This window comes from Clinocottus analis, unplaced genomic scaffold, assembly GCF_023055335.1.
Source record: "Clinocottus analis isolate CAN_PGR_092001 unplaced genomic scaffold, fCliAna1.0.p SCAF_18, whole genome shotgun sequence".
NCBI lineage: Eukaryota > Metazoa > Chordata > Actinopteri > Perciformes > Cottidae > Clinocottus > Clinocottus analis.
In genome coordinates, this window is record NW_027175909.1 from 10,120,251 (window position 1) to 10,147,418 (window position 27,168).

Genomic DNA, 27,168 nt, shown 5'->3' on the forward strand with positions numbered 1-27,168 from the left:
TGTATAATGAGTATACATTGTAAGTATGTACATGGAAAAGTTGCATGTTGTTCCTCGAGAAAAAAAAACCTAGGAGAAATCCTGCAAACATTGAGGCTGGCATGATTGGTTTAATTCGTAACATGCATAATTAATACCAGTTAATTTACATGTGACTTGAATAAGATCGTGTAGGCGTATGCACGAAAGCTTAGCTGTAAGACTACACTCATGACATCTCTCTCTCTCTCTTTCATTCTCTCTCTCTCTCTCTCTCCCTCCCTCTCTCGCTCTATCCCTCTCTCTCTCTCTCTCTGCTGCCTCACTGCGACCGTTCTCAACGTACGTGACGTCGCTTCCTCTCTCCAACATGGCGCAGGAGGCAGGTCGTTAATGGAAATCTGAGGGATTTACCCCACCTTCTGTGTTTATTTATGTTTGTCTGTTAGGGGCTCCGAGGCTGACATTTGTAAGGGACTACATCTCTACTCGAGGCGGCTGCAGCCCCCCCTCCCCTCTTGGGACCAGGCACACCTCGCCCCAAATTCCGGTGCGACATGTTTGAGGGCAAAAAGACGAAAAACATGTTCCTCACACGAGCTTTGGAAAAGATTCTGGCCGACAAGGAGGTGAAAAAGGCTCACCATTCACAACTGCGCAAAGCCTGCGAGGTGGCACTTGGTAAGTTGTGTTGTTTCAGCTGCACATTTCCCCCTGTCTTGTCTTGGACTCATTGATTTAGACACGTCATGCAGCCGCTCACTTATTACTCCGGCGATCCTGCAATGTCGCAGCGTTTGGCAACGCGGTGTCATTACCCGGTCATTAAGCGCCCGACCCGCTAATGTCGTATTGTCTGGCGTTATAATTCAGCCAAACCTGCGTAGTTAATTGACGTGGCACGGGCTCGGATTCCGTATCAAACACGGAAATGGTGCAGGAGGGGTGGGTGTTTGCAACACTGAACCGATGCTGCGAAACAAGTAGCGACGTGAGAACAGGCCGAGCACTGGGCAGAAAACTAAGTTGTTAACGGCTGCATCCTCCTTCAGTATCAAACTGACCAATAACCAAAGCTTATACATTCGCCAAGTGTGCACTAAACTCATTTAAACGGCTTTATTTGACGCGTTTCACATCGTAAAGGCGTGATATGTTTGTCTCTTCCTGGTGCACACGAGACGTAAGCTAGTAGCCGTGCCCGGTTGAGTTCATGGCCGGTTTTCCTTTTTAGTGCATCCTTTATGCATTAAACAGTTTAATTGTTGAACTCTGTTGGCTCTAATCCTCGTTATTATGTTGTAAAACTACACGAGAAGTCGGGACAGTGAAGACAGAAGACGTCAGCTGTCAGTAGCACCTCGATGCTAAAACAGTGTCAAGCTAACGGTTGTGAAAAAGATGATTTCCGGTAAGATATCAAAAATAAAACAACAATTGAAATAAACGCGATACTAATTAAAATTGAAGTACATTAAAATACCAATCTCAAAAGATACATATGTTTGTAAAATAATGAATATGAAATAACAAACTTTAACTTCATACAGCACGTATCCGCGCCATGTTGTTGTCACGTCGATTGTGCTTTTATTTTGAAATCAACCTCACTTAACGTCCGCTTTCAATTGAGCTACATGTGGTAGCTTTCTGAAACTATTTGTTAGCAGGTGTATCTTCCGAAACACGTTCTTGAGGTGACTATTAGCCTAATAATAAATATAGAGTTTATAAATTACAATTTAAAACAAATTCCCAGATCTGCTAATATTTTACATTTATAATACGTTAACGAATGTTGTTTTCACATGCCAAACTTCGTTATCTGTTCTCTGCTGGAACAAGCTGGGTTTTGTCCTGCAAAAGGGAGTAATATGACACTACCAGAGAAACAAAGAGTCCATGTTATGCAGCAGCCAGACATCCAACCTGTCTGGACAGTTGCTGCCTTTACCAACTCTTTCAGCTGTTGGGGGGTTTTGAAATGGCCTTGAAGGCTAAACACACCGATCGTGTTTGTCAAGGCTTGCTCTGATGTTTTGTAAAACCAGCCCACCTACACACAAATCATATTTTCCTTCCCCCACTTTGTTTGTTGAGCAACAGAAAATAAAGGCTGGAGAAAAGAGGTTAGTGTTCATTGAAAGAGTGAGCCTCTCTCTAGCATGGAAAATACACCATAAAATGCTCCAGTGTCAATATTGTGAATCAGATAATAAAGACCTGCATTAATGATGTCATCAGGCAACATTCTTTTTTTGCTGTAAGTGAATCAGCCACCCTATGGGTTTTATTGAAATGTAGACCATCCAAATATGAGTCAGAAAACAACCAAGAAAGTGCCATGAATGCTGACTGTCTTACGGCATCCGAGCAGGTATTTACTGTTTATGGATCGGCACCATATTTTGTCTCCACATGACATCGCCACTACAGTCTCTCTCTATGCAACTGATCAACAATCACCAGTTAACACTTAATTATATTTCAGGGTGTACTTTCACTCTAAAAAAGCAGTATTAGTCACACAGTCATTGTTTTCCGCTCTCCTCGGGTCAGAAGCCGGGCTAACACTACTCAGGTAAAACCCTGTGTGGCAGTACAGTGCAGAAATGACACGGTATCAATTCTCAGCATAATTACTGTCTATGTGGATTTGAACTTCACACTAAGGCTCAGTCGTACACTAAAAACTTACAAAATGAGAATCTCTGTAATGAGCGTGACAGTGGCACAGTAGTAGTGCATATCAAAAACGACTCGGTGACCCAGTATACTGAGTGACTTACATAATCCCCTCCAGCTATTGGGGCTCTGAGACATCTCAGAGAGAGTGCCTGTGCCAGAGTCTCCTCTTTACTGTCACTGAACGTTCTCCTGTTATTCACTGTGCCGAACTAGGTACAAGTATTGTTAGATTTATATTCCCTTGTATAACACAAGATGGTATATTTATTTACTTTTCATGTATTTATTTATTTATTTATCACTGCAGGATTGTAATGCATAGGAGTAAGGTAAAAGGCTTTCGTTAGGCTGCCTTTTTCCTCCTCTCTTCCAAACTGACCTTTCTCTGGATTATCAAAATGTCCCTCAGCAGTTTCCCAAAAAGAAAGCCATCTCAATTTCTCACACGCTCTAAACTGTCGTGGCGTAGAGTCCTATTATCTTTGGAGCGTATCGTGGTTTCTTTGAGAGGAGCTGTCTGATTGGAGAAAGAGACAGAGGATAAACCTGATCGTTGACTCAAGTTATCAAAGGCCCTCAGGCTGTATCTGCCTCTCACTTGTCAGAGGCGAACATCAGAGGCAACAACAGAGGCGTTCGGCTGATTGTCATCACGCATTGCTAGCTTCACGTGAGGCTGGCTTAGTGGATGGCTTCATTGTTTTTTAACACAACCTGTTCTTTCTGACTTGAGATGTTCACAGGGCAGCACTGTTGCTGCAAAACAGTCACACTGTGAATGTAACAAGGAAAATCAGGGAACTCTGTCCAAGCTACCATGCGAAGAGGAGTGAGCGCTTGTATCCAGAATAGTAGTCACTCGAGGAGTCGAGTCCTGCTGAGCACATTGCTCATTATCTCTCCCCTCAGGGTGTATGATCTGAGGGTCAGCTGCATAGGTCACAGCAACCTGTAAACCTTTTTTTTTATTCCTCCTGTCAAGTCCCATTACCTGCAGATGCATATTCTGTTCAGGATCTGGGGGCAGCCACTGGAAAGAGAAATACACCACATCTGAAGCTTTGTCGGATACTCAAAATCTTCTTTTTACTTTGTCTTTCAATGAAAAATTATTTACGAAATACCTGTAGTTGTAGCTTAAATGTAGTGGTTAATGTGTTGTTGTGCGGACAAAATAAATATGGTGCAGATAGCTTTATTTGTTTGTTGGGCTGTCCTTGACCAAATACATTCTTAGTTGATTAACACTGATACAAATTTGTCAACTAATCAAGTTTCTCCACAAATAATCTCTTAAACACATTATTTTAAAATCTTGTGTTTACCAGAGATGTGCTCATTCAGAATTAAGATAATCTCAAAAAATGACTAATCAACTAAAGTAAACGACCGATCAGTCGAGAGGGGGCAGCCTAATTTGTTATCACGTTTACCTAATAACATCAAGCAGACACAGAGCAAAATGGACCCATTTGGATTCATCTTTATTGCCACCTGACGTCCATTATTCAGCAATATTTTGTTCCTGGTTTGGTCCACCAGCTCTTGAGAAAAACATCCGACTCCTCATGGCTTTCTAAATAATAGATTTTCTTCTCCACTTACTGGAGCTGTTTCACACGGGACAGGTACGGTTTACTTGTCTGGGATTGTTTGCTTGGGAAAAACACACCTTCCTTTTGCTTTTATAAGTGTATGCAAGAGCAGTGTGTTCAATTTATGCCAGAAAGTCGTGTTGTGATCGAGCCATATCGCTGTCAGTTGGCTTGTCAGTAATTGCTGGCTGGCAGATATTGACAGTTTGAGTGTCTGTGGTTAGTTCCCTGCTGTCTGAGGGATTTAGCATTCATTCAATCTGAATGTTTTGCAACATGGGGTGGGTATGAGTAAATAAATAACAATAAACCAGGAGCTAGTAGCGATATTGACACAGTACACTGACTCCTGGCACACTGTAGTGGTCGTGTTTGTTTCCTTTAATTTATTCATTGGACCACATCGACGTTAGGTTTGTTCCGGATGTTGAAGGCCTCTTAAAGTTGGTGTTATTTTGTGTTATTGTTATCATAGTTTTTGCAGCTTTGGAGTGAACCTAGAGTTTCCAAACTGATAGATCATCACAATCATTAATTAATCATAAACCTCTCCTAATAACAATTTACATAACTGTAATCTTTTCATGATTTAAGAAATGTTTCCTCCTCATACACGGGACGTTTTCTTCAACTAATGTCTCTCTGAGGCGTTTGTCGCATCACCGTAGAATTTTGCCATGAAAGTCAAAAGAAACCTTGAACACAGACAAAAACAACAAGAGTTTGTACGCTGCTGTTTTGCACCAAAATCAAGGCCACTGCCTGCTCGCCACCTTTTTTATTTGGAGTTGGCGAACTTGGCAGGACAGCCAATGGAACAAATGTACCTCTGATCGTGAAGAATGGCCAGCACATGCTCCTCTATGATAAGCTGCCCTATAGTCGCCACATGCTCCACCATGATAAGCACCAGGCTATAAATGATCCTGTTAATTAAGGCTTCTACCACGACACTCTGAAGACCCACACAGTCTTCTACAAACACGGCGTGCAGGAGCTGAGGGCTGCCATCAGTGCAAGCCTCGGCTGTTTGCGCTCTTACTGAAAATTAAAAGCTTTTCTCTATTTGTGCACCTGACAAACATTTTTACCGGCATTCTTCATATTCCTGACTGAAGTTTATCAAGCCAGAAGTTTAAAAGCAGGCAGATTTCTTTCTGATTCCCATGCAGCGGAGACCCAAACTGCTGATGAAACTGGCAGGTATTCCCGAGGATGAGGAAGTGTAAACGAAGGAAGCAATGGCAGCTGTTGACTACACCTTCACTAAACCTTCCATTGTTCGACTTGAACTGGAATCGGCTAAATGTGCATGTTGGGTGCAAGTTATAGTCCTGAAATCTGAATTATTTAAAAATATAAAATACATACAGATCCCATTCCGCAGTGAAGCAACAAACAAATAGAGACCAGCTAGACGAGACGCAGACATGTTTCCCCCTTCAAGCCTGTTGGGCTTCTGCTAACGATTATTTGCCGTATTGACTATTTCATTCAGTATTAAAATTTTTGCAAGTTCTCACTCCAAAGATTATAAGAGGTCTGACCTGGTTTTTGAATATGTATAAAAGTCTGGTAAACGCATTGTTCCACGATAAAGTCTGTTGCGACATCGCTCTGAAGGGAGACGTGAGAAGGGTGAGGCCCTCAAGCCTGGTTACTGTCTCATTTCTCCTGTGCAGACTAAGTGCAGACGCTTAAGCTGCTTGTAACCCCAAAGGTTGACCGGTATTCAGATAATGAGCTCTGGAGTAGTCAACATGGCAGTCGGTGCTCGCTCTGAAAGCATAAAAAAAAAACTTTCATCAATACGGACAAGATAGTTTAGAATTTAGAAGAAAAGAGTCTGTTTTTTAAAATTCTTTCACAATTCGTTTTTTATTTATCTTCTTACACTGATACTCTCATACATAATGCAGTATTTCTCTCCACTTGTGCTTCCTTTAGTTTCAGGACAGGTGATCAATTAATTATACTGCAAACAGATGAGACGAATGAGAGGAAACCTCCCATTTCTCTCTTCTCTGTTTGTTTCCTCTTGTGCCGCTCACATTTATCTGTAGCATCTATCCTTTTTGATCTATCATCTGTATTCATCCAAGGAAAGCTGTTGCCAAGAAAATAATTCATCACCATTACTGAAGGAGATTTGTCGTAAACAGTGTCGTTTGCAACAGAATCAGTGATTATATCCTTTCGAGTTTGTTTTTGACCTCTGTACTTACTTGGTTAAATGTGTTCAGTTGTCCTCTGTCCTACAGCTAGTGTTGTTGTTTTTATTAGTGCAATTCCTGTGTGGAAAGGATCTTAAAATAATTCATAATATCACTTAAATTCTAAAAGACTGTTCTGCTGATGACTCGGCTGGTCTTCATGGACGAAAAGTGAACAAGCAGCAGCACCTTGGTAGCCGAGTGCCTACACCACATGTAACCATATAATGTCCCAGGGACCTTTGTTGCATGTCATACTCCTCTCTCTCTCCCACGTTAGCAAGCATGGCGAACCGTCTTCCACTTCCCGAGTGGAATACAACAGCTGTGGGCTTTTGTCGAGCCGCAGAGGCAGGTTTAAATAGCTGGACGGTACATAATGAAAGCTAACATGGGCTCAGTCACACTCCGAGATGTGTTTTTTTTTGTTTTCCCACAAGCACACATACAGGACTATAACTTCCTTATAACAGTAGTACACCAAGAAAGTTGACCCAACTGACTGAATATGAATATTCTTTGAAGACATGCAATGGTTGTCTCACCATGCCTGAGTTTGTACTCCATCATATTGTGCCGCTAAGCATGCTGGGACTTAAAAGAGGGTAGGTTGGATGAGAAAGGGCCCTTTGGCTGAAGGAGCTGACGAGGATGCGGCTCACAATATACACACATTAATCTTCCATTCACTGGCTATTATCTCCAACTTGTGCAGCAAGGACAGGAAAGTGCAATTCATAGCGTTGGAGGAGAAAAGTGCCAAATCATATATCAGCTGAGTTATTTTAAATGACTTAATTCGAATAACAAAGCCAGCAGCTGAGTAATCAAGGACTTGTGGAGGCCGAGTTTTGTCACCGTCTGGCCAAAAAAGGAGAGTCCTAATTCAGCCGTGGTGATTAAACGCAGGCTTGTGAGAGTGAGGAGTTCGGTTGGACACACGCACGCCGATGTAATGCGCATACACACACGCAGGCGTGCGCACACATGAGCGCACTCACGATTAGGTAGCCCAGACAACCTCTGACAGTGTTTCGTTCTTCCCTCTCCCAATGTAATTACTGCCGTGCAACCTTTCCTTTCTGCCTGGACAATGGAAATGTCAGGGGTCTGATTTTTCTCAGGCTCAGCGCGGTGGTCGCAGCTGCCCCGTGTTTAATCTATGTTTGGTAGGAGGTGGAGATGTACACTTACGCGCTGATTCATCCACAGATTATCTGATCTGTGTGGCCCAAAGCTGCAGTGTAGTGTGCTCATTACTATGCCTGGACATATTGTCTCATTGCTAACTGCCCTCAAAATGCGGTTTCTTCATTTCCAAACGCACCAGACACGTGATCATGTTCACGGCCTCAATAATAGGTCAATGTTGGACACAAAATAGAGATATGACTTTACTTTTTTACATATTGCGCCATCCTAAAGCCAGAGTATGTCCATCTGACACCTGTGACTTTCTTTCTCGTCTCCTCGACTTATTTCTCTTATCCTGTCGAGCCACACTCGCACCTTCTTTTTCTTTACCTGCTTGAACATCCTGCACGGTCAGCGCTCCCCATCTGGATAGTCGCAGCCACCAAGACCGCCGTGTTTTACTGAGGTGAAAGCAATCGGGCACTGGATTGAATTAAAGCTGATCGCTGCATGCGGAGTGGTTGGAGCCAACCATGGGTCCATGCCAGATGCAGACAGGGAGCTCTTTGAAATGTAAATGCTGCAGGGTGGCGTTTCTTAGTCTCCAGCTCCTCGCTCAGGTGGTGGAAACTGAGTCTGAGGGTGATCTCTAACCTCTCCTCTGTGGCTGTGTGTGTTTAAAGGTTGTTGGGAGCCCATGAGGAAGGAATATATGGGTTATGTTGCATGGTTTTTGACCCACCCAAAGGGCAGAAAGTGATAAGAATGCTTTTAAATTTTTTCCTCTCTGGGAATTTTCTCTCTCTCTCTCTTTCTTTTTTTGGTCCGTGGTAGAGGATACGAATGCAAAAGGCCTCACACAAAGAACCAAAACATGTCTCACAACAGTGCTACAATGAGACTTACGATGCTGTTCTTCTTTAGTAGCCTTGTAATGTGAGCACACATACACACTCATACGCCACATGGGCACAAACTGTGGAACTGACGAGAGACAGCGGATTTGTTTTGGAAGCCAGCCTCGTCCTTGTCCTTGCTTTCTTTTACCACCCCCCCTCCCCGCCAATCGGCAACAAGGCTGTTTTCTTGTTGCTGATCTTGTGACGTACTGCAGAGTGTCTCCAGAGAGCAGTCTGTTTATCTCTGTCCCTCCCGCCAGAGGAGCAGCCGTGTGCAGGCTCTGCTGTGTCTTAATTGATAAAATGCTGAAGCTCTCATGGGAATTTTTGGTGTGAATACGTGTGTGTGTGTGTGTCTGTGTGTATGCTAATTAAATGTGTGTGTACATACTGTATATGTGCATGTTTGATTGTGATTATGTGTGTGAACATCTAGCTAAAATGTCCACTTTTTGAATTAGCGATCATCCAACGGCGTTAGTCAGCAGGTTTGTGGTATGTGTTGCCTCCGAGGCCTGTCGTTGCATGGCTTTACCTGCTTTACGCCCCAGTGAGGTCTCCTCTGATGAAGGAGACCTCTCATAGGAGCCCACAGCGTCCAGTATGTGAATCAAGGTACTTTATCACACAGCTCGGTGATAGGCTTTGGGATAGAGATAGCTACTCTTGTTTTCAAACCCTTTCGTTTATAAGATTTTTTTTTTTTTTTAAACCCTTATTTAATCAGGAAAGTCCCATTGAGATTAAAAAAATCTCTTTTTTGCGCGAGACCTTACCAAGACAGGCAGAGGCATAAAAAACACATAGTTACAGAGAAAACATAGACGAAAACAGGTTAAAACAGTCAATTTAAGAAACATTTACATTTTAGGGAACATGCTTCTATTTCTTTTATTCTGGATTTATAAGCGGTCAATGGTAACAGTTCTTTAAGCTTAAAAACATATTCCATGTTGGAGGGCAGAGTACAAAAAAAACCTTTTCCCCATTTCCATATGCCTACTTTAAAAAGCCTTGATAATTAAGTAGATCTGCAATATTATGTTATTCATTGTAATCCCTTGCTCTCTAGGTGCACCGTCTCTGTTTGTACCCCTTTAAAAACAATGATGTATTCCTGACACATATCTTTGCAATAGAACTGCAGGGCCGCATGAACAAACATATCGCATTTACAGCACGTGTCAGCGAGCAGAGCCCCTTGGGTTGAAGTAATGGTCACTTTGTGTCTGTTTACACATCATTCTGCAGACGTACTGCACCTGGGATGAGCTGCAGCTGCTGGTGGGGAACTGCTTTTGTACTTCTGTATTTGTTTAAACAGGAAATGTAAATGCAAATCTTGTCCAAACCATCTTTCTCAACAGTACTACCGAGCGGAGAGTCCCAATGAGGAAGAAACGTGATTCACAATGTAAACAAACACACACATTTGCATATCTAAAAAAACTATAACGTTAAAGGTGCCTTACTCACCGAAAAACATTGTGTGCATCCTTGAGGTCTAACAAACGTGTGGAAGTATTTCAAATCAGGCCTTGCTTCCATGCATGCTCACTTCCTAGTAGTCTTTCTTCCTCCCTGCCCTTGTTGGTGCTTCCCTATGCAAGTCAGCGCCCCTGTTGGTCTGCGGAATAGTGTGAAACCTTTTGGCAAGACCGTATCACAGCAGGCGTGCATGCCCATAGGCGTCATTTGGTGTATGCATGAGATAAACAAAACGAACGACTCCACATGGGAACACAACTCGCAGTGCAGTTATAGATGACATAACGCCACAGGGAACCTTCAATTGAAGAGTGATTGTTGTGTTCACTTTTGTCAGAGAGTAACTGTGTACACAGAGTAACTGTGTAGTAGAAAATAAAGTGTGAAAAACATTTTACAGTGCAACTTCAGCACTGATCGAGTCCTTACTTGCAGCACAAGTAATGCACTCTTGCACAAGCACACATTACATGACCGCACAAGCATCCGGGGAGGATAGGACTTGTGATTCCAGTGTTAATGGTCCTGGTCGTCCCTGTGGTGGACACTCCCAACAGGGTCCGCTGCTGCTGCTGCTGCTGGCTAAGGAATGCTTCGTCACGCCGCTGAGGCAGGGTGGCGCCCAGGAAGAAGAAGAAGAAGAAGAAGAAGCAGCAGCATTTAGCCTGCCAGCAGCTTTTGTCAGCAGTGAGAGACGGGGAGCAGGTTGTTATGTCATGCTGCCTCGAGACGCAGTCGAACTTTGATGTGATGCTTCATGAAAGCAGCCATTCTGCTTTGTGTTAATGGATGTTGTGTTTTCTAAAATGCATCATCATGTGGTGCATCTTCACCCCCCGAGCAGTCACCGTATAGTTTTAGCCCCTCTGCGGTGTTTGGTTATTCAGTGTTTCAAGTTTAATGAATATGCATGCACCTCTTTGAGCAACACTGTTTGCTTTCCTCCACATGCATTAACTCGTGGTTGGAGCATTAGGTTGTAAGCTGCGGTGCTCCGGGGATTTTGGTAGTAGTCGCTCCATGAGGGGAGCACATTCTTCATTCACTCGGCTTAGATTTTCCTCCAGATATTCGAGGGATTTAAAGTGGTAACCCTGCGACAATCCTGCTTCTAACCTTTGCACAGCGTGGCCAAATACTCCCCTTGCTGATTCATCAGCCTTATCTATTACGCCTGCATATTTGCATCCTAAGAGGTTGACTACACCGTTGTGCAGTTGTTATCCAAGCCATGATCAGCTTCTGCTGTAGCTCCGTGCAAGTGTGATTGAAGGGATCACTGATAAGCCCCTTTTGAAACATGTATCGCTGGAGAAGCCTGTCTCTGCTCACTGTCCAACTCAGCGGCTGAGTGTGAGGTTGTCCTGGTCAGGACTTGGTCATCTCAGTCCGACACTGTCACCTGAAGCTGTGAGGTTGTCGTGCCTTTTTGTCTCTCAAAATAACAGCTATCCTTCCCACAGGATTTCAGAAGCTGTCATATGGCCCGCGGTCTTCATGCGCAGTGCTGATCACACCGTGTGCTGTGCTATTTGTTTCCCAAGTGCAACATCCTAGCTGACAGGGGTGGCATTTACTTGTTTTGCGCAAGCTGACTTCGGGCTGACGTACTGAAACTTTTTGCCTTGACGCTGTCCTCATCTCATGTATTTTTCACGGAGGGCCTTGTTGTGTAGGTGCCGTATATCGGACTTTTAGACTTTGGCTACGAGCTTTAATATGCCTGCCGCGTCACAAGGCTAATCTATAGCGACTTGTGTGCAGTGCTGTCTTTGCTCGACATGGAGGCATCCAATAATAAATCAGGATATGTTTCATGAATTAATCACGGCATAATGGTTGGAAGCTTTGACTCAGCAACTCTGTGTGTCACGGTATCAAGATAATAGTCAGGGCTGAATGTTTTCTGAAATTCAGGAAGTGCTTTATTTCCCCATCAGGAGGACAAAGGTCACTAATACTATTGGTGCTACGATAGCACTCGGCAGTGGGGAGGTGTTCCTGACTTGCACGTGTGCCTATACTCTGCCGCATTCATGCACGTCTATTTTGTACACTTCCTATTTCTCAAAAATCTCCCTGTGCCCGCTCGCCTTATCCAGGCGTGCAGTGCAGTCACTCCAGAGCAGAGGGGAGAAATGATTAGCCAGGTTTTGACTGACCTTCTCCCCAGCTTAGAGGCAGCTTTCAAGAGGGCCTTTGAATAGCTGACAACCTCGGGGTATATGAGACTCAACAGTGCCAACTCGAACCCGAGCAAAAGGCTTTCATTTGCACAGTATCTGGTCAGGACTGGACTGCTTAACTTGCCTTTGTGGACACTGCTACGCAAATATGAAGGCGGTAGTAATGCAATAATACACCAGAGAAATAGGAAATTTCTACATGCATCTTACGCTCGTATTTCTTCTTGCTGAAAAACATGTAGGCCTAAAATGACCGTCTCTAAAAGGAGAATTTGGCGTGTGCTGGCATTAATGCTCATTTAACGTCTTACTGTTAGTTTCTGGGCCAAAGTCAGTGTAAGAGGGGAAAAAGTACCTTGACGATGAGTGAAATGGTGGAGGGGATTGAGTCCCTAGCCGGCTGCTCTCATACATTATGGAGCTGTGAAAGGCTTTGTGTTGAGGTCTAGGCTATAGCTCACTGGAGAGCAGGGTGGCTCGGTCAGTAAAATGGGCTCCCTGTGTATGTATGCCAATTCCCCACTGGGGTAAGAGCAGTGTTACATCCTCAGTGTTTGTTTTATGGTGGAGACATATTATTCTCACCTGTTGGAGCATCAGCCCTGCAATGATTTGATTGTACAGAAAAATCAAACCTGTAATTCAGTATCATGATTAAAGAATTACAACAATGCCGTATAAATCAATCAGTATATCAGTATAGCTTATTTGAGCCTGTAAACAAGTGGAGGGATTGACCTTATTGTGCCTTTTTTAATTTTCCACAAAACTTGATTTTTATGTAATAGGAGGATAATGAATGGATGTGTTTTTGCAACGACTTCACCAATTCTAGGCTTTTGTGGGATTGTGACGGCAGTTCTTACACTGAAATAATGAATACTGCCGAGCCAGAACCGTTACAGAGTCGCTATGAGTCTTCCTAAGGATGCACTGAAGAGTGACAATTCACAAGGTATTTATACAAAGAAGACAAAGGCGTGGGGTTACAAAGGAACATGAGTGATTGAATCAGTGTGGGAATCATAACGTAAAGGTCCTTGTCCTGCCCTTTTGCTGACGGCCGGTCCACTGGAGTGATTGATTACTTGATAGCAGGTACAGGGAAAACTACAGGAGGGAGAATGATTTGCATACAGAGGTTTGTGAAAGATAAATACAACTAAGAATATATATATTTCCCATTAGAGGAGTCAGTTTCTCAAGTTTCAGTTTCACACTTTTAAAGTCTCACGAGTTGTTTCACAAAAGCTCCATGTCTATTTAATTTGAACTCTTTAGATTCAGGAGTGGTGTCATCTGCATCACCTCAGTGTTTTGCCCACTACACTGAACTACTGCTGCTGCGGTCGCACTTTGTTTATACTGGGTCCTGGCATCGGACAAACCAGGACAAGGAACATGGCGTCTTCAAGGTCAGCAGTGTTGTGTGTGTGTCTGTGTGTGTGTGTGTGCTGCAGAGCTGAGGGAGATTGAGAGTGGGGTTGTGTTAATAAGTGACAAAAGGTTGCCATTGCTGGCCTCTTAGCTTGTACAGAAGAAATGCTAAACAGGAATCCCGCAGAACACCAGAAGTGTTTGAAGAGTTGGTTTTATTCAAGTTGTCAACTCTGTTTAACTCTTCTCTCACCAGTGAAGAATCCTTTCAGTATTCTTTTAGTTTGTATCCAGTGTTTGGTTTATTTTTGGGCACCTGATCAGACTATAATGAGCCGCTTTGGGATGCGTCTCCCTCTTTGCGCCGAGGCAAACGCAAACTTTAATGCTTGTATTCACATTTCTTGAGGTTCATTCCTTGCAGCATACGTTCTGATTATATCACGCCTCAAGTTGATAAAAATTAGATTCAATAACTTAATAAATAATTGAGTTTTGCGCACGCTTGTGTCAGTCCCACTCGGCCGCCTGCGCCTGGCTGCCGGCATATGTCTGCACTCTAACTGTGTGTGTTTGTTTTGAAACCGGTAGCTGGCAGATCAGATGTGATTCCACTGCCTTAATTTGTGGCTGGCGTCTGCCCGGTCCCCGGGGCGTCCAGCACTTACATGTCTGTTCTTTCTCATCAGCAACACCCCCCCACTACGGTTGCCATGGTTTCACCGTTCAAGTCCTTGGGTGACAATTCCTCATCAACACTCCTGATACACCGAGCTAATTATCTGACGGTTACTTACACAGACAATATGACGAGGCCCACCCCTCCACCCAAACCAGCCGCTCGTGTGCTCACCTGCCTGTCTTCCTGTGTGTGTGTGTGTGTGTGTGTGTGTGTGTGTGTGTGTGTGTGTGCGCGCGTGCGCGTGCACGTGTGTGTGTGTGTGTGACGTGTGTGCATAAATCTAATAATCCCATTTGACGCAAAACTGATATTAAGAGCGGAAAAGCCTGGGGTCCAGTGCGTATTTATAATTTCACACATCCTGGTAACTACAGAGCTGCAGGCTCAGCAGAGCGGGACAGAGACGGACGTACGGCGTTTTCCTTCGCTGTTCAGCACGTTGCCGTTCTCTCTGGTCCAGCTCTGTGATGTCGGCCTTTGAACCAAGCCGCTAGCTAAAGTGATGGGGTGTCTGCTGGTAGAGATGAGCGGTCAGACGGGGATGTTTATTCACTCCAAAGAAATGTTCTGATTGGCTGTCGAGGATTTCAAAGTTTGCAGGAAACACACGGAGCAAGAAAATTACATTCATGAATATTCATGAGTCTCATAATGCCGTATTTGTGATAGTGATAATTAGTGCTAAAACAAGTAGTCAATTAATTAATTTGATCAACAGAAAATGAATCAACAACCATTCTGATAATACATTCTTTTTGGTGAAAGCAAATATGCCAAAACAAGCTGAAATGTGAAATTTGTACAGATTTTCTCTGTTTTGTATCATTATAAATTAAATACTGCTTGAGTTTTGGCCTGTTGGCCAGACAAAACAAGTTATTCGAAGGTTTAACTTTGGATTCTGGGAACATTTTAAGGAATAATCACAAAGCAGTCCCAGATGAGTTGATATTAGAAATAGTTCTTGCAGTCGTGGTGATTAAACAAATGTCTTTAATGTGTTTGCTGCAGGTCGTTCATAGTCAGGATAAAAAGACGCAGTCAAAGTATTTATCAGGCACTTCATGTTGAAGTCAACACCTTCAAGTGCCAGCTTTTACCTGGAAAGAAATCAAATGTGCGGTGAGCGTATTAAATAAACACAATATTATGAGAGGTTTTTCAATAATATCCCTACAGTAAAAATCTAAAGATTAAAGCTAATATGGGAAAAGCCATCATCATTATAACAAGTACATTGACATTGCTGGATATCTCTCGTTTGTTAAATCTGAAGCTTGAGCCAAAACTTCCATTCATTTCAGAATGGATGCTGCCCATCCATCACTCAAGAGAATAATCTCAAATGTAGCCTCAATCAATAATGGAAGAAATTGTTAGTTGCAGCTAATTGTTAAGTGATTAAATTATAATGTCGTCGATCAAGAAAAATACTAATATTGGCATCTTCTAAAACATGAGCATGTGGGATTTTTTTATACTTGAATTAGTCCGACAAAAAAAATACTTTTTCAAGGATCTTTCCTGAGGCTCTTGGACATTTACAAAAGAATCAACAGACTGAATAATCAGTGAGTCTCGTCATTACAGTTCTCTGTGTGTACAAGTCACTACAGGCAGTGCATACACACACATACACACACACCCACACATACACACATACACACACACACACACACACACACACACACACACACACACACGGGTCAAGGCTCAATGGTCCCACTCAATCTGTCTTCAGAATAATGGGCAGAAAAGATGACAGGATCACATGTGATTGGATTTCATGTTGAGTTTGGATCCACAGGGACTGCATCTATGTATTGATTCTCGGCTCCAAATCCAAAATGACTCTTGGCTGTGCTTCTTCTACGCGTGACTGTTCCCCGTGGTATAGTATAACGTGTTCAAAACCGGGCTTAATTTAATTCCACCGAGTGTTAAATGCTAAATATTCTCGCCAAATGGATTTCTTTGAAAGTACTGTTGGCCTTCCAGCAGTGAAATAATTGGGCTTGTCATTGCATTACTGGTGTTTTTCCCAACCATCACAGACTGGTGCAGTTCTTTGAGGACCTTGCCGATTGCCACTGTGTTTTAAAAAGCTTCCTCATTGAAGGCCCCCCCTCCCCCCTTTAAAGTCTAGTACCAATTGGCCTCTATTCCTCTCGCTGCAGCTCTATTTCGGTCTCTCCATCTCGCTCATGCCTCCCTCTGTGTTTTCTCTGCCTGCGCTCAGCAAGTTCTTACAACCGCTTTCATGCCTGTAGATCTGGGAAATAAACACAAACGTTGGCCTCGCGCGGGGTGAATAACGACTACAATAGCTGCAGCTGAGGCGATGCACTAGCCAGGCTCCTGTCTGCATGGCGCCGGAGCGTCAACAAGACCATCACCATAGCGACGCAATGCAACTGCAGTGGTTTTTTTCTTCTTGAATACTTTTAACTCAAGTGTGTGTGAGGACTTGCTCTGTTCTGGCATCGCGAGTGCAAAACATGTCAGATATTTGCAGTTATATATATATACTGTAGCCTCCGCACAGCGTGTTGCCTAAACCTCTGGGAGGGGACTTGGGGGCCACACACACACACACACACACACACACACACACACACACACACACACACACACACACACACACACACACACACACACACACACACACACACACACACACATTCCCCAAGGCTCGTAGTTGACTAAAAAAACATCTCTTCTTTTTTTTCTTCTTGCAGAGGAAATCAAAGAGGAATCAGAAAAATTAAGGTAAGCAGCTGATTAATTACATCCCATAATACGGAATTGGGGGGAATTTAATTGTTTTTTTGTCTCTTTCTGCTTGTTCAGTCACTTTAAAATTCATAGCTCCACTGAAGGCCTTTCAGTGCTTTCTCCTGTGTTTAGTCTGGTAAAGGGGATTAGGTGTGTGTGTGTGTGTGTGTGCGTGTGCGTGTGTGCATTTGCGGCCTTCAGTGTGTTTTTGTTTGTGTCTCTCAGCCCGGCCTGTTTCCAGCAGCCCCTTTCTTTCTTCTCACTAATGGCGTTCTTTATGAACCCCTGCCTAATGCTGGGCTTGTCTTTGAGGGTCTGTGTGTGTGGCCACGTTCGGTGGGCTCGCGTGTAGGCTGCCAAATAACGTGGGCTTGGAATGAAGCGTAGCAGCGTAGCATGATCGGCACCGCTCCTCTTCCCCATCTCTTCTTCCTCCCGCCGTTTTAAATTATGTTTCCCCCTCCTTCACCACCCGTTATCTCTCTCTCACTCCGGCTTTTCCATTCACTCCAAATTAGCATTACCAGTGACCAACTTCATCCGAATGTTACCCTTCAGGTTAGGGCTGCTAGATCAATGATGGATGGATGTAGAAGCCGTGTGCAGCCGGCCACACCCAACTCACACAAACGCTGTTTTTTTTATTTTTTTTAAATCATCTCAGACTCTTTTCAACTTTCAACCCAGCTGTTTTTGTTGGTCTACAGATGCAATAGTCTCACATTGCTCCTCTGCAATACAAATATATGTTTTGTGTGAGCTTGCAGTCTGATGCAAATTGTTTCCCTTTGTGTGTTTATTCTGTAGCACAGTCGCTAACGAGGCCAGATTTAACAAGGACGTCTTTAACATCTCAACAGTTATGCAATATTTATATCACTGTTATTTAATACCACTCCAGAGCAATACATCTTGATATCATAGATTTGTTTTTAAATTCGATTTAGAAACCATTCATTTAAAGGACCAGATGTCGCTGAGCAATATTGTCAGTTTACATACTGTGATAATAAACACTTTTACAATTATGTTGGAATCACTTCAGAAAATGCATTCAAAATAAACAGTAACGGGAATTTAATTATCAAACATTTGAAATGATTTACGAAAACAAAAAACGGTATTAGGCAAAGTTAGACATTTGGGGAAAATCTTTTTTCTTCCCAAGAGTCGGATGAGATTATTGACGACGCGTAGCGGTCAATGTCTTAACTCTTCAAAGGGAATCTGCTCTGTTAAAGGAAAACAAAATCCACCTCTCATATATAAAGTGCATCTTGTTTATTTAATCCATGCAAACACCAAAGCCTACAGCGAACACATTTGGGTGTTTTGGCCGCCGCGACTTCCCTTACCGCCACTGAGAGGTTGCCAGGCAACCAGTGGAGACTCCAGGTGGTAATTGATCTTCTTGGCTTACTCTTGGGAAGGAAGCAAATACGCGTACATCCCAAAACAGTTCAATAAGAACTGAGCAAACTTCAACTGCAGAAGAAGACGGTGCAATACGCCGCCGTTGAAAGCTCCGGAGCAGGAAGAGTAAAGGCACCTCGAGTAAAGACGGGGTCGTTCGTCTGTCACTTTCAAGGTCAAGGACTGACGAACCTTTTAAGATGCATGTCAATATTATTATTACATTTCATTTAGCTGACGCTTTTATCCAAAGTGACTGACAATAAGTGCATTCAACCAAGAGTATGAACAACAAGAGTCAAGAAATATTGAGCTCACCCAATAGTAGACAACGTTTAATCCATCACGTTATTGGTATTATATTGATTTACAAATCCACCTTCACGTCCGTGACACGCAGGTGCTGCTGAGCTTCAAATGGAGCGCCCCGCTGTGGCACCGGGGAGTCTTGAATGTAGACCTTACCGTCTGACTAAAGCCCTGTTCATGGCCATATTGTGTTTTATAAGCAGGCTAAATATGACGTTGGGCTGATTATACTGGAGAGAGCAGGCCAGCTGACATTAAGCAGGGAGTGCAGGAAGAAGAGCGCCCTGCAGACACACAACAAAGAGAGGTGGAGACTGGCTCAGACTTTTTGTTGTCTAAAAGGTTTTGAAAACGATGAGATATGATCTACATTTTAAATTGTATATATTTGTACTGTTATTCCTCTTTATTCGGCGGTACACAACGCCTGTTTCCTCTTCTGTTTTCCAATAGTTTTTGTTCCCTTCCTTTAGTAAGCTCTTCTCTCTTGATCTCACTCTAATTCCTCTTTAATTCGTGCTACTCGATGCCTGTTTCCTCTATTTGTTTTCATTTTGTCCCCCCCGCTTTGCACTTCATCCTGCCGCTCCCCTTCTGTCTCTCTCCATGACTGTGCCCTGCTGTACTGGGTGAGGTCGTCCCTCTAAAAGAGCTGAAGTCACCCTTTTTTATTGCCAAGACATAAACAATGCAACCCCTCCTTCTCTATCTGTCTCCCTCCCGCCCTCTTTTGCCCTCTCACTCCTTCTCCCTCCTTCTCCCTCCCTCTCTTTCTCTGTTCTTCTCTTATTCCAGCTAGTGCAGTCTGGGTGTGGTGGCTGTGCTTGGGGATGCCGTAGACACACGGTCGATGAGAGCAATGGTTCATATTTTATGTCCGTCTCTCTGGTCTTAAAAAATTCAGGAAAAAAAAAAAGGCGCTGTATCGTTTGATGTAAGACCAGGAGATGCTTTGTCAGCATGAACACATGGCAAAGCCTGTATAATAAACCTCTGGGATTAGTACCTCTCCCTAAGAGAGACCAAGTGAAGCAGTCTCTCTACATTGACTTCAGTGTAATAAAGATTGTGTTATTCTGCATTTCCCCAGAGGAACAGGATGCAGAACATTAGAGAATGTTGAAACATGCTAATATTTGCACTCTGTCAGGTTGGTTTTATTTTGTTAACCCTGCTTCTTCTCTAGTGACTCCAGCTGACAGACTGGACTGCGTGATCGCCGTGTTTTTCTCCTCTCATTTTGTTCTGCATTGTTCAGTCCTAGTCCGCCCAGTGGAGACGGCAAATCGGGTTCCAGCACTTTACCGCCAATCAAATCAAAGACCAACTTCATTGAAGCCGACAAGTACTTCTTGCCATTTGAGCTGGCATGTCAGTCCAAATGTCCCCGCATCGTCATCACCTCGCTCGACTGTTTACAGGTCAGTGGCAGGACTCCTTGGACTGCAGATCCCTCAATGTTTCCTCTCAGATCTCATGGCTGCCTAAACCAAGTCCCGTTAGGAGACCATGAAAAGAACGTGGACATAAAAGCCCATTAAGTCATGTTGTGTGCTCGCGTGCTCCTTGTAGAAGCTGATCGCGTACGGCCACCTGACAGGCAGCGCCCCGGACAACACGGCCCCGGGCAAGAAGCTCATCGACCGGATCATTGAGACCATCTGCGCTTGTTTCCAAGGGCCGCAGACGGATGAGGGCGTGCAACTGCAGATCATTAAGGTGTGCTGCTGTCCTCATCTGCCCAAACATCCCAGTTCACTTTAGGACGCTTTGATTCAGCATCACAATAATGATTTAGAGAAGCAAGATCCCTGTATATTTGTATCACTTTGATATAATGACAGCTTTGTTGATATCTAATTACATTCATTCACAACATTGTAAGTAGCTGCTTTTTAATTAATAAGTCGTTTTGAAAAGACGGCTTTAGTTGGTGTGTAATTATGTTATAAATGTAATTATGTTATAAGTGTGATAAAAGAGCCTTAACTAGGTCATTCAAGTTTAAAGTGCTGAATGTAGTATTTTGTAGACACTGTACCCATTCTCCACACCAAGTAAAGACTATTAGCAGTATTTATAGCATTTTATGCGTAGTTCCCTCATATGTATGCATACTTAACATTGACATGTCAAATTTCTAAAAAGCTTTTATGTGAAGTGAAGCACTCGCGTAAAAAAGCCTTAGAGATGTATTTTACAAATGATGAGATCACATGTTTAAACTCTCAGAAAAACCTGGAAAACCCTGCCTGCAAACTCTCAGAAAACGATTTTGAAATGATCCATTGTGTATTCAAATGTATTCTGCTGTACAGATGGTCCCTTTTGCTATTGATTTTTGTTCTAACTTGGCCTGAGTTAACCAATCACAGGCCTCTGCACTGACTTAATGTCAAATCTAGTAATTCCTTGTCCAATACTTTATTATCTGTAGGACTTTCATCTCTACCCGTCTCTGCCACTCAGCCACCTTCTGTCTTCCCTTCTGTCCTCCAGGCTCTGCTGACAGCGGTGACTTCACAGCACATAGAGATCCACGAGGGCACCGTGCTGCAGGCCGTCCGCACGTGTTACAACATCTACCTGGCCAGCAAGAACCTCATCAACCAGACCACGGCCAAGGCCACGCTCACACAGATGCTCAACGTCATCTTCGCGCGCATGGAGAATCAAGCAGTATGTCCCACCGTCTGGAAAGATCCACTTATAACACATAATCCTGTTTCTGTAGAAAGACACACAAACGTGAGCGAGAGGGCAACCTCTCTCTTGAGCCATTGTCTGATGAGGATATTGGATCAAACACATTTTCTCGGTTGAAAAAATAAATAAATCTAGTTGCAGTTTAAAGATGCTGCAATAAATAATAAGTATGTAAAACTGGCATGGGGTCATTTCGGATTAATTTCTGTATGATATCGGCTAATATAATGAAAGACATTATATTCTATGGGAAAGTTTTCTGCTTGATGGTTTACTCAAACCACAGTTTCCTGATTTCGTTTAAGTCTACTGTTTGCTTTGTGTCCAGAGGGACGTTTGTAGGTGTTACCGTCAAAAAAAAAGCTTGCTCTAATGTCATCTTTTTCTTTTTGAATGACACTTTTCCCCTCCTCACCTGCCTCCCACCCTTCCTTTTGGACACATAGCTTACAAATCACAAGCTATCTTGGTCTCTGGCCTCCAGAAAGCGTGACCGCCAGGTAAAGCGTGCAGGACTGCCGTGACTTGCCTGATCAGAACTCTCAAACTCTTCTCTGTGTATCTGTGTTTGCGCTTTTTCCCCTCATCCATTCTTGCACTCATTCGTTCTCTTCCTTTGCTCCCACACTGCACAGGAGCAGGTATGCTGTGTATTTCTTCCACCATATGCTTGCTGTGGCTTTTTGTGGACAAATCATCACGCTTTTCCTGCACCAATTTACATTTGAGCTCACACTCACACCTGAGCGTAGTAAACGTTTTCTCGCAGGTCAGCTACGCTTGTCTCATTCCTGACAGCTTTTTTGTTTAGCTTTGTTTCCCCCAAAAGCCTAATACAGTTATTTTAGAACAATGAGCGACGTGTTTTGAGACAAACACAGATGGAGAAATATAAAGAAGCAGTCAGGGGGTAGAGATGGAGAGACAAGGCAGACTCTGAGGCCTATTATTGTGTTGTCACTGCCTGTGTAGTGTTGTGCTGCTGCACAGGGAGATCCACTCTGTGTATGTGTGTAGATGTATCCTCCTGACTGCAGCTCAGCGTGGTATGATCACACACACACACATACACACACACACACACAGACACACACAGTGTTTGTCTGGCTCACTCTTGCACAGACTCAGCCTTCACTATCCGACTGAGGTGGCATTTAAATAATGAGCTTAGTTTGTTTGCGCCGCCTCGCCTGTCCCCTCCAGCTTAGGTGTGTTGTCTGGCCTTGTTACCGTTCCTCATTTTCAATACTAATTGTTTCATTTAGAATGTGTGGCATTGAATTGAGTTGCTTACGTTTTAGATGTGACAATAGCAGCAGTCTCATTGAATTAGCATTGAACAGCTTCCGGAAGTGTGGTTTTGAAAACAAGACACAAGGGGCTTTAATGCAAATAAGTTTGTGTATAAAATAGTTGTAAAATGCAGTTGTCGGCATGCATTGTTTGAGAAACATAATGTTCTTGACAAGGCAGATTGTATAGTTGTGACTTGTGGCTAGTACTGACACCCCAGTGTCTCTGCACTATACTTTACACTGTTAATTACAGTTATTAATTAAAAGGCTAGTCTGCTGCAAATGGAAGGATCACATCTATCGATCCATCACCCCTGTTTTGTCAATGTGTCACACTGTTTATATTTCCATATGCAACCCATATATCTCTGAAGTTACTGTGCTTTTCATCTCTGAGTCACTCAAGTCTATAATTTGTTTTTGTTTTTACATTCATGCCCAACAATTCTACAAAGGCACTTGGATTGAAAATGCACCATGGGCTGTTTTTTGATTTAGCTTGGCTGAGAAAACTTCCACTGCTTGTAATTGTCTGCTCTCTTTTTTTTTTGGAACTTGTATCGGTGTTTAACTGTGCACATAAGTACTTCTTCCTTTCTCAGATCAGAAGCAGAGATGCCAAACTTTACCTCTGCCATGATGCAATCTATTATCTGAAATAACTCGCGTCACATATTCTTGCCACAACCGTGTGCAAATGTCTTGTGACCCACTTTTAGCTCATGACCTACCCAGCTAAAGCACAGCAACACTTTCCAGTGCTTATCAGGAGCAGTGATACATGTCAGGCATGACGCATCGGCCAGGACACGGCTGTATGAGCCATTTCCATCCGAAACACCTTCTGCCACCAGCCGACTAAAATAGCCCCAGTTCACACCAGCAAGCATGAATCGATTCCACAAAGTTTGTCTCATTGCTGTTTTTAGTAGCATGTCCTACTTCTTCTCAGTGAGTGCGCTTTCATATACATTTTCAAGAACACACATCCAATGTATGCTTACACACTGTGGATGTTATAAAGTAATATAAGAAGTGTTGTCTTTACTCTCTGTTGTGACATCTTGAAGCTTTGGGTTCAGTGAGCCCTCGAGGAATCTAAACTTGTAGCTGCTGTTTTGAGATTGTTTCCATATTCTTAACCTTTCTTTTTCTTTTTCTGTGCATGTGTGCGTCTCTGTGTGTGTGTCTTCATGTGCCTATTTCCTGAATGCTGTTGTTCTTTGTGTGTATCGTCTGTGTGTTTTGTCTTTTTTATTATTTTGTTTGTCTGTGTGTGTGTGCCTGTGTGTTCGCCTGCCCCTCACAGCTACAGGAAGCAAAGCAGCTGGAGAGAGAGCGGCACCGGCAGCACTCCCCGGTTACCCAGCACACCGAGCCAGACTCCCCCCAGCTCCAGGCTCACATCCACCCGCCGGTGAAGGCCCAGGAGACCAACGGGGCCGTCACCCCTCCAACCCCGAGCATCACCATCCCATCCACACCGTCCACCCCCTCGACACCCGTCCCAGAGGGCAGGTCGGTGTCTGGGGAGCCGGAGGAGCAGAGGGAGCAGGAGGAGCAGGAGGAGCAGGAGGAGCAGGGGCCTGCCTACGAGAGCCCAGATCCAGAAAATGGTTCAGATTTCTGCGTGGTGGAAAATGAGCAGACTGAGGCAGATCAAGCCACCGCAGCAGAACAGAGTAAGTCATAGAACTGTTTTATTATCTTATAAACTGGATCATGATTAGTACTATAATAACAGTTGTTTTGCAATTTGGAATAGACCCTCCACATGTTACAGTATCTTCTTCCCCAATATAAGATTTTAACGTAATTTAAAGTAAAGAAATGTCAATATCTCAAAGAAAACTACAAACGCGATATACTTTAAATTATTTAGGGCCCCTTACAAACACTTGACACAGCCAGAGAACATGTATTAAACATTACATATCTCCTGAGCTTTATCTACATCATGGGCTGGTTGTGTTTGGTGATAAAAACCTCTTGTTACACTGGAGAACCTGAATGTGCCTGATGAAAGCCTCACTGTTGACATTCTGTGCAATTTTATTAAAGAAAAGAAAGCCTCCAGAACCAGTGTTTACTTTCGCCAAGATGTGATACCACATTCAGAGAGCTACAATGGCCCATTCATTCACTGGGAGAACTGGTGTAGAATATGAAGAGCAAGGATTAAAAAATAGTCTGTCAATGACATTGTAGCTTTATGGATGCTGGCCCAGAATGCACTATGCTTATAGCGGAACGGATGAGTTGATCGCCCTCTGTGCCTTTCACTCAACAAAGAGGGTGTTTTGTGTGTGTGCGTGTGCGTGTGTGTGTGTGTGTGTGTGTGTTTAGATGCAGCAACCCAGGAGCATCCAGAGGCAGTGGAGGAGGAAGAGAAGATGCCAAACTATGAAGAAAAAGCCCAGGAAATCGTGCAGAGTATATTGCAGGAGGTGGTCAATACTGTTGCAGGAGGTGAGATGTTTTCTTTATGCAGTAAAACATATTTATTAAATATGACAATTTTACTCTGAAAGTGTCCTAAACTGTTTTTGTTTATAAGCACATTGGGGTTACTCATGTTGTAGAAGTCCCTCAACTATTTCTGATGGAAATACTCACGGGCAAAAGAAAAGATTATTCGTACAACCCACTGAAGTGTATCTGTCAAGTGGGAGTATTTGTCATGGTGCATTAGCAGCAGTTCAATGAACAGCCAGAATTGCCCCCTTTGCTCTTTGTTCAGGGAGCTCCTGTGAGTCTTTTTCAGCATGCTCACCCTTTGTTTGGTGAAGAATACAGGTTATGGGAATTTGCACCCCCCACATGTGCAAATGTTTTTGTGCGTTGCATATTTTTTTCATGCAAAACTCTGAGTCTGAAGTGTCTGAAGGGAGATGCAAAACTCTCTCGACTAGGCCGGATGCTGAGAAATACTGGGATGCTACACTATAATTTCTGGTCACGTCAAGATCCCTCAAGTTCCCATAGCTGCTGACAAAAAGAAAGCAAATCAATCTGCATTTGTGTGCAAAAGTTAAAAGAAGCCCAAAAAAAAAACCTTTTAATTCATACACACAAAAGAATAATGCTTTGGCTTTCTATTTTTCAAATACAATTTTAACCTTGAGCTACAATTTGACAAACGGGTTAATGGTCGAGAGGAACATAGAGCGGAAATGCACTCTTGTATCCGGAAAGTTCTCAGAGGCGGTTTACGAATGTGCTGTTGTCATTTTTTCTCTTTGTACTCAACCACAACATGACTAACCTTAGATTTAGGTCTGAATGTTCAACGCTGCCTTGTCGGGTATGAAACATGCAGTCCTTATTCCTGCTGGAGGATGTTTGAAGGTATTTAGAATAGAGATCAATGTGTCACTCCTGTCCAACGCCTCCCTGCTCTGTCGTCACCACAGGACACTGCCTGGACCCCACAAACCTTTGCTCTGACACCAAGGAGTCTGGCGGCGAGAGCGAGCCGGCGGAGTCGGACCCGGCTGAAGCGGTGACGGAGGGCACCCAGAGCTCCCTGGAGGACGAGGGCACCCTGGGTAGCGACAGCGAGCATGTCCACGCCAACGGCATCCCCGGAACGCCTATTTCTGCCAGCTTCACGCCCTCGCTGCCTGATGACAGACTGTCTCTCTCGTCCAATGACACTCAGGTGAGAGACGGACCACAGTTACTACATCAAGAGTTAAAGTCAAAGTAGAAGCCACTGGTTGAAGTTAAAATTGCACAACAGGTTTTGTTTGTGATGTTACATCGTGTCCCTGCTGAATAGCTGAACTGGCGAAGAGTCAGAGGAAAGTAAACTTCTTGATTTATAGTCAAAAGACCAAATAATGAAAAAGACACTTGCACTGTGGCGACCTCTGAATCCGGTTTCTTTTATTAAGCCGAGTGTATTTCCTGTATAAGAAGTCTCCAATCGTGATTGATGGCAGTCTTCAGTGATCAACGTTAAATAAAAAATCTACGAGACCTGGAGGCTTTTATTCACACACTTCTTATGTTCAGTAGGCTGAGATCCGGTAAAAGAAGATGTTGCTCACTGCACACAATGATTGTACTGTTTTTGTTTCTCTGAAGGAGTCTGGAGCCGCGCCGGGACAGCCGCCAGGTGCAAAATTCTCCCACATCCTCCAGAAAGATGCCTTTCTTGTCTTTCGCTCACTCTGCAAACTGTCAATGAAACCGCTGTCAGATGGACCACCTGATCCCAAGTAAGAGTTCATTACGTGTCGTGTGCAACGAACTCTTGCTCTCTTTTTTCTCCTTCATTTCAGCCAAATTAACTTATCATTGTTTACAAAAAGTGAGAGATTGAATAATTATAATAAGAAGGTATAGAATGTTCTTTGTCATCTAAATATTTTTGCCAAGTTTTTGCCCCTAAATAAACCAATGTTTGAAGGTCATGTTCTACTCA

General features: G+C 43.4%; 1 protein-coding gene across 2 annotated transcripts in view; it reads left to right on the plus strand.

The window, feature by feature from the left end:
• The first annotated feature begins 349 nt into the window (after positions 1 to 349).
• Positions 350 to 27,168, plus strand: part of arfgef1 (ADP-ribosylation factor guanine nucleotide-exchange factor 1 (brefeldin A-inhibited)) — a 47,559-nt gene continuing 20,740 nt past the window's right edge. Inside the window, exons 1-10 of one of the 2 annotated variants that reach the window (XM_068582062.1) lie at positions 350 to 660; positions 16,980 to 17,010; positions 19,997 to 20,159; positions 20,311 to 20,457; positions 21,238 to 21,417; positions 21,891 to 21,944; positions 24,049 to 24,421; positions 25,086 to 25,208; positions 26,153 to 26,400; positions 26,829 to 26,962. In XM_068582062.1, coding sequence (XP_068438163.1) covers positions 537 to 660; positions 16,980 to 17,010; positions 19,997 to 20,159; positions 20,311 to 20,457; positions 21,238 to 21,417; positions 21,891 to 21,944; positions 24,049 to 24,421; positions 25,086 to 25,208; positions 26,153 to 26,400; positions 26,829 to 26,962 — 1,577 coding nt within the window. In that variant the 5' untranslated portion in view covers positions 350 to 536. The remainder of the gene's footprint in view (positions 661 to 16,979; positions 17,011 to 19,996; positions 20,160 to 20,310; positions 20,458 to 21,237; positions 21,418 to 21,890; positions 21,945 to 24,048; positions 24,422 to 25,085; positions 25,209 to 26,152; positions 26,401 to 26,828; positions 26,963 to 27,168) is intronic. The other variant, XM_068582063.1, reaches the window with a different exon arrangement.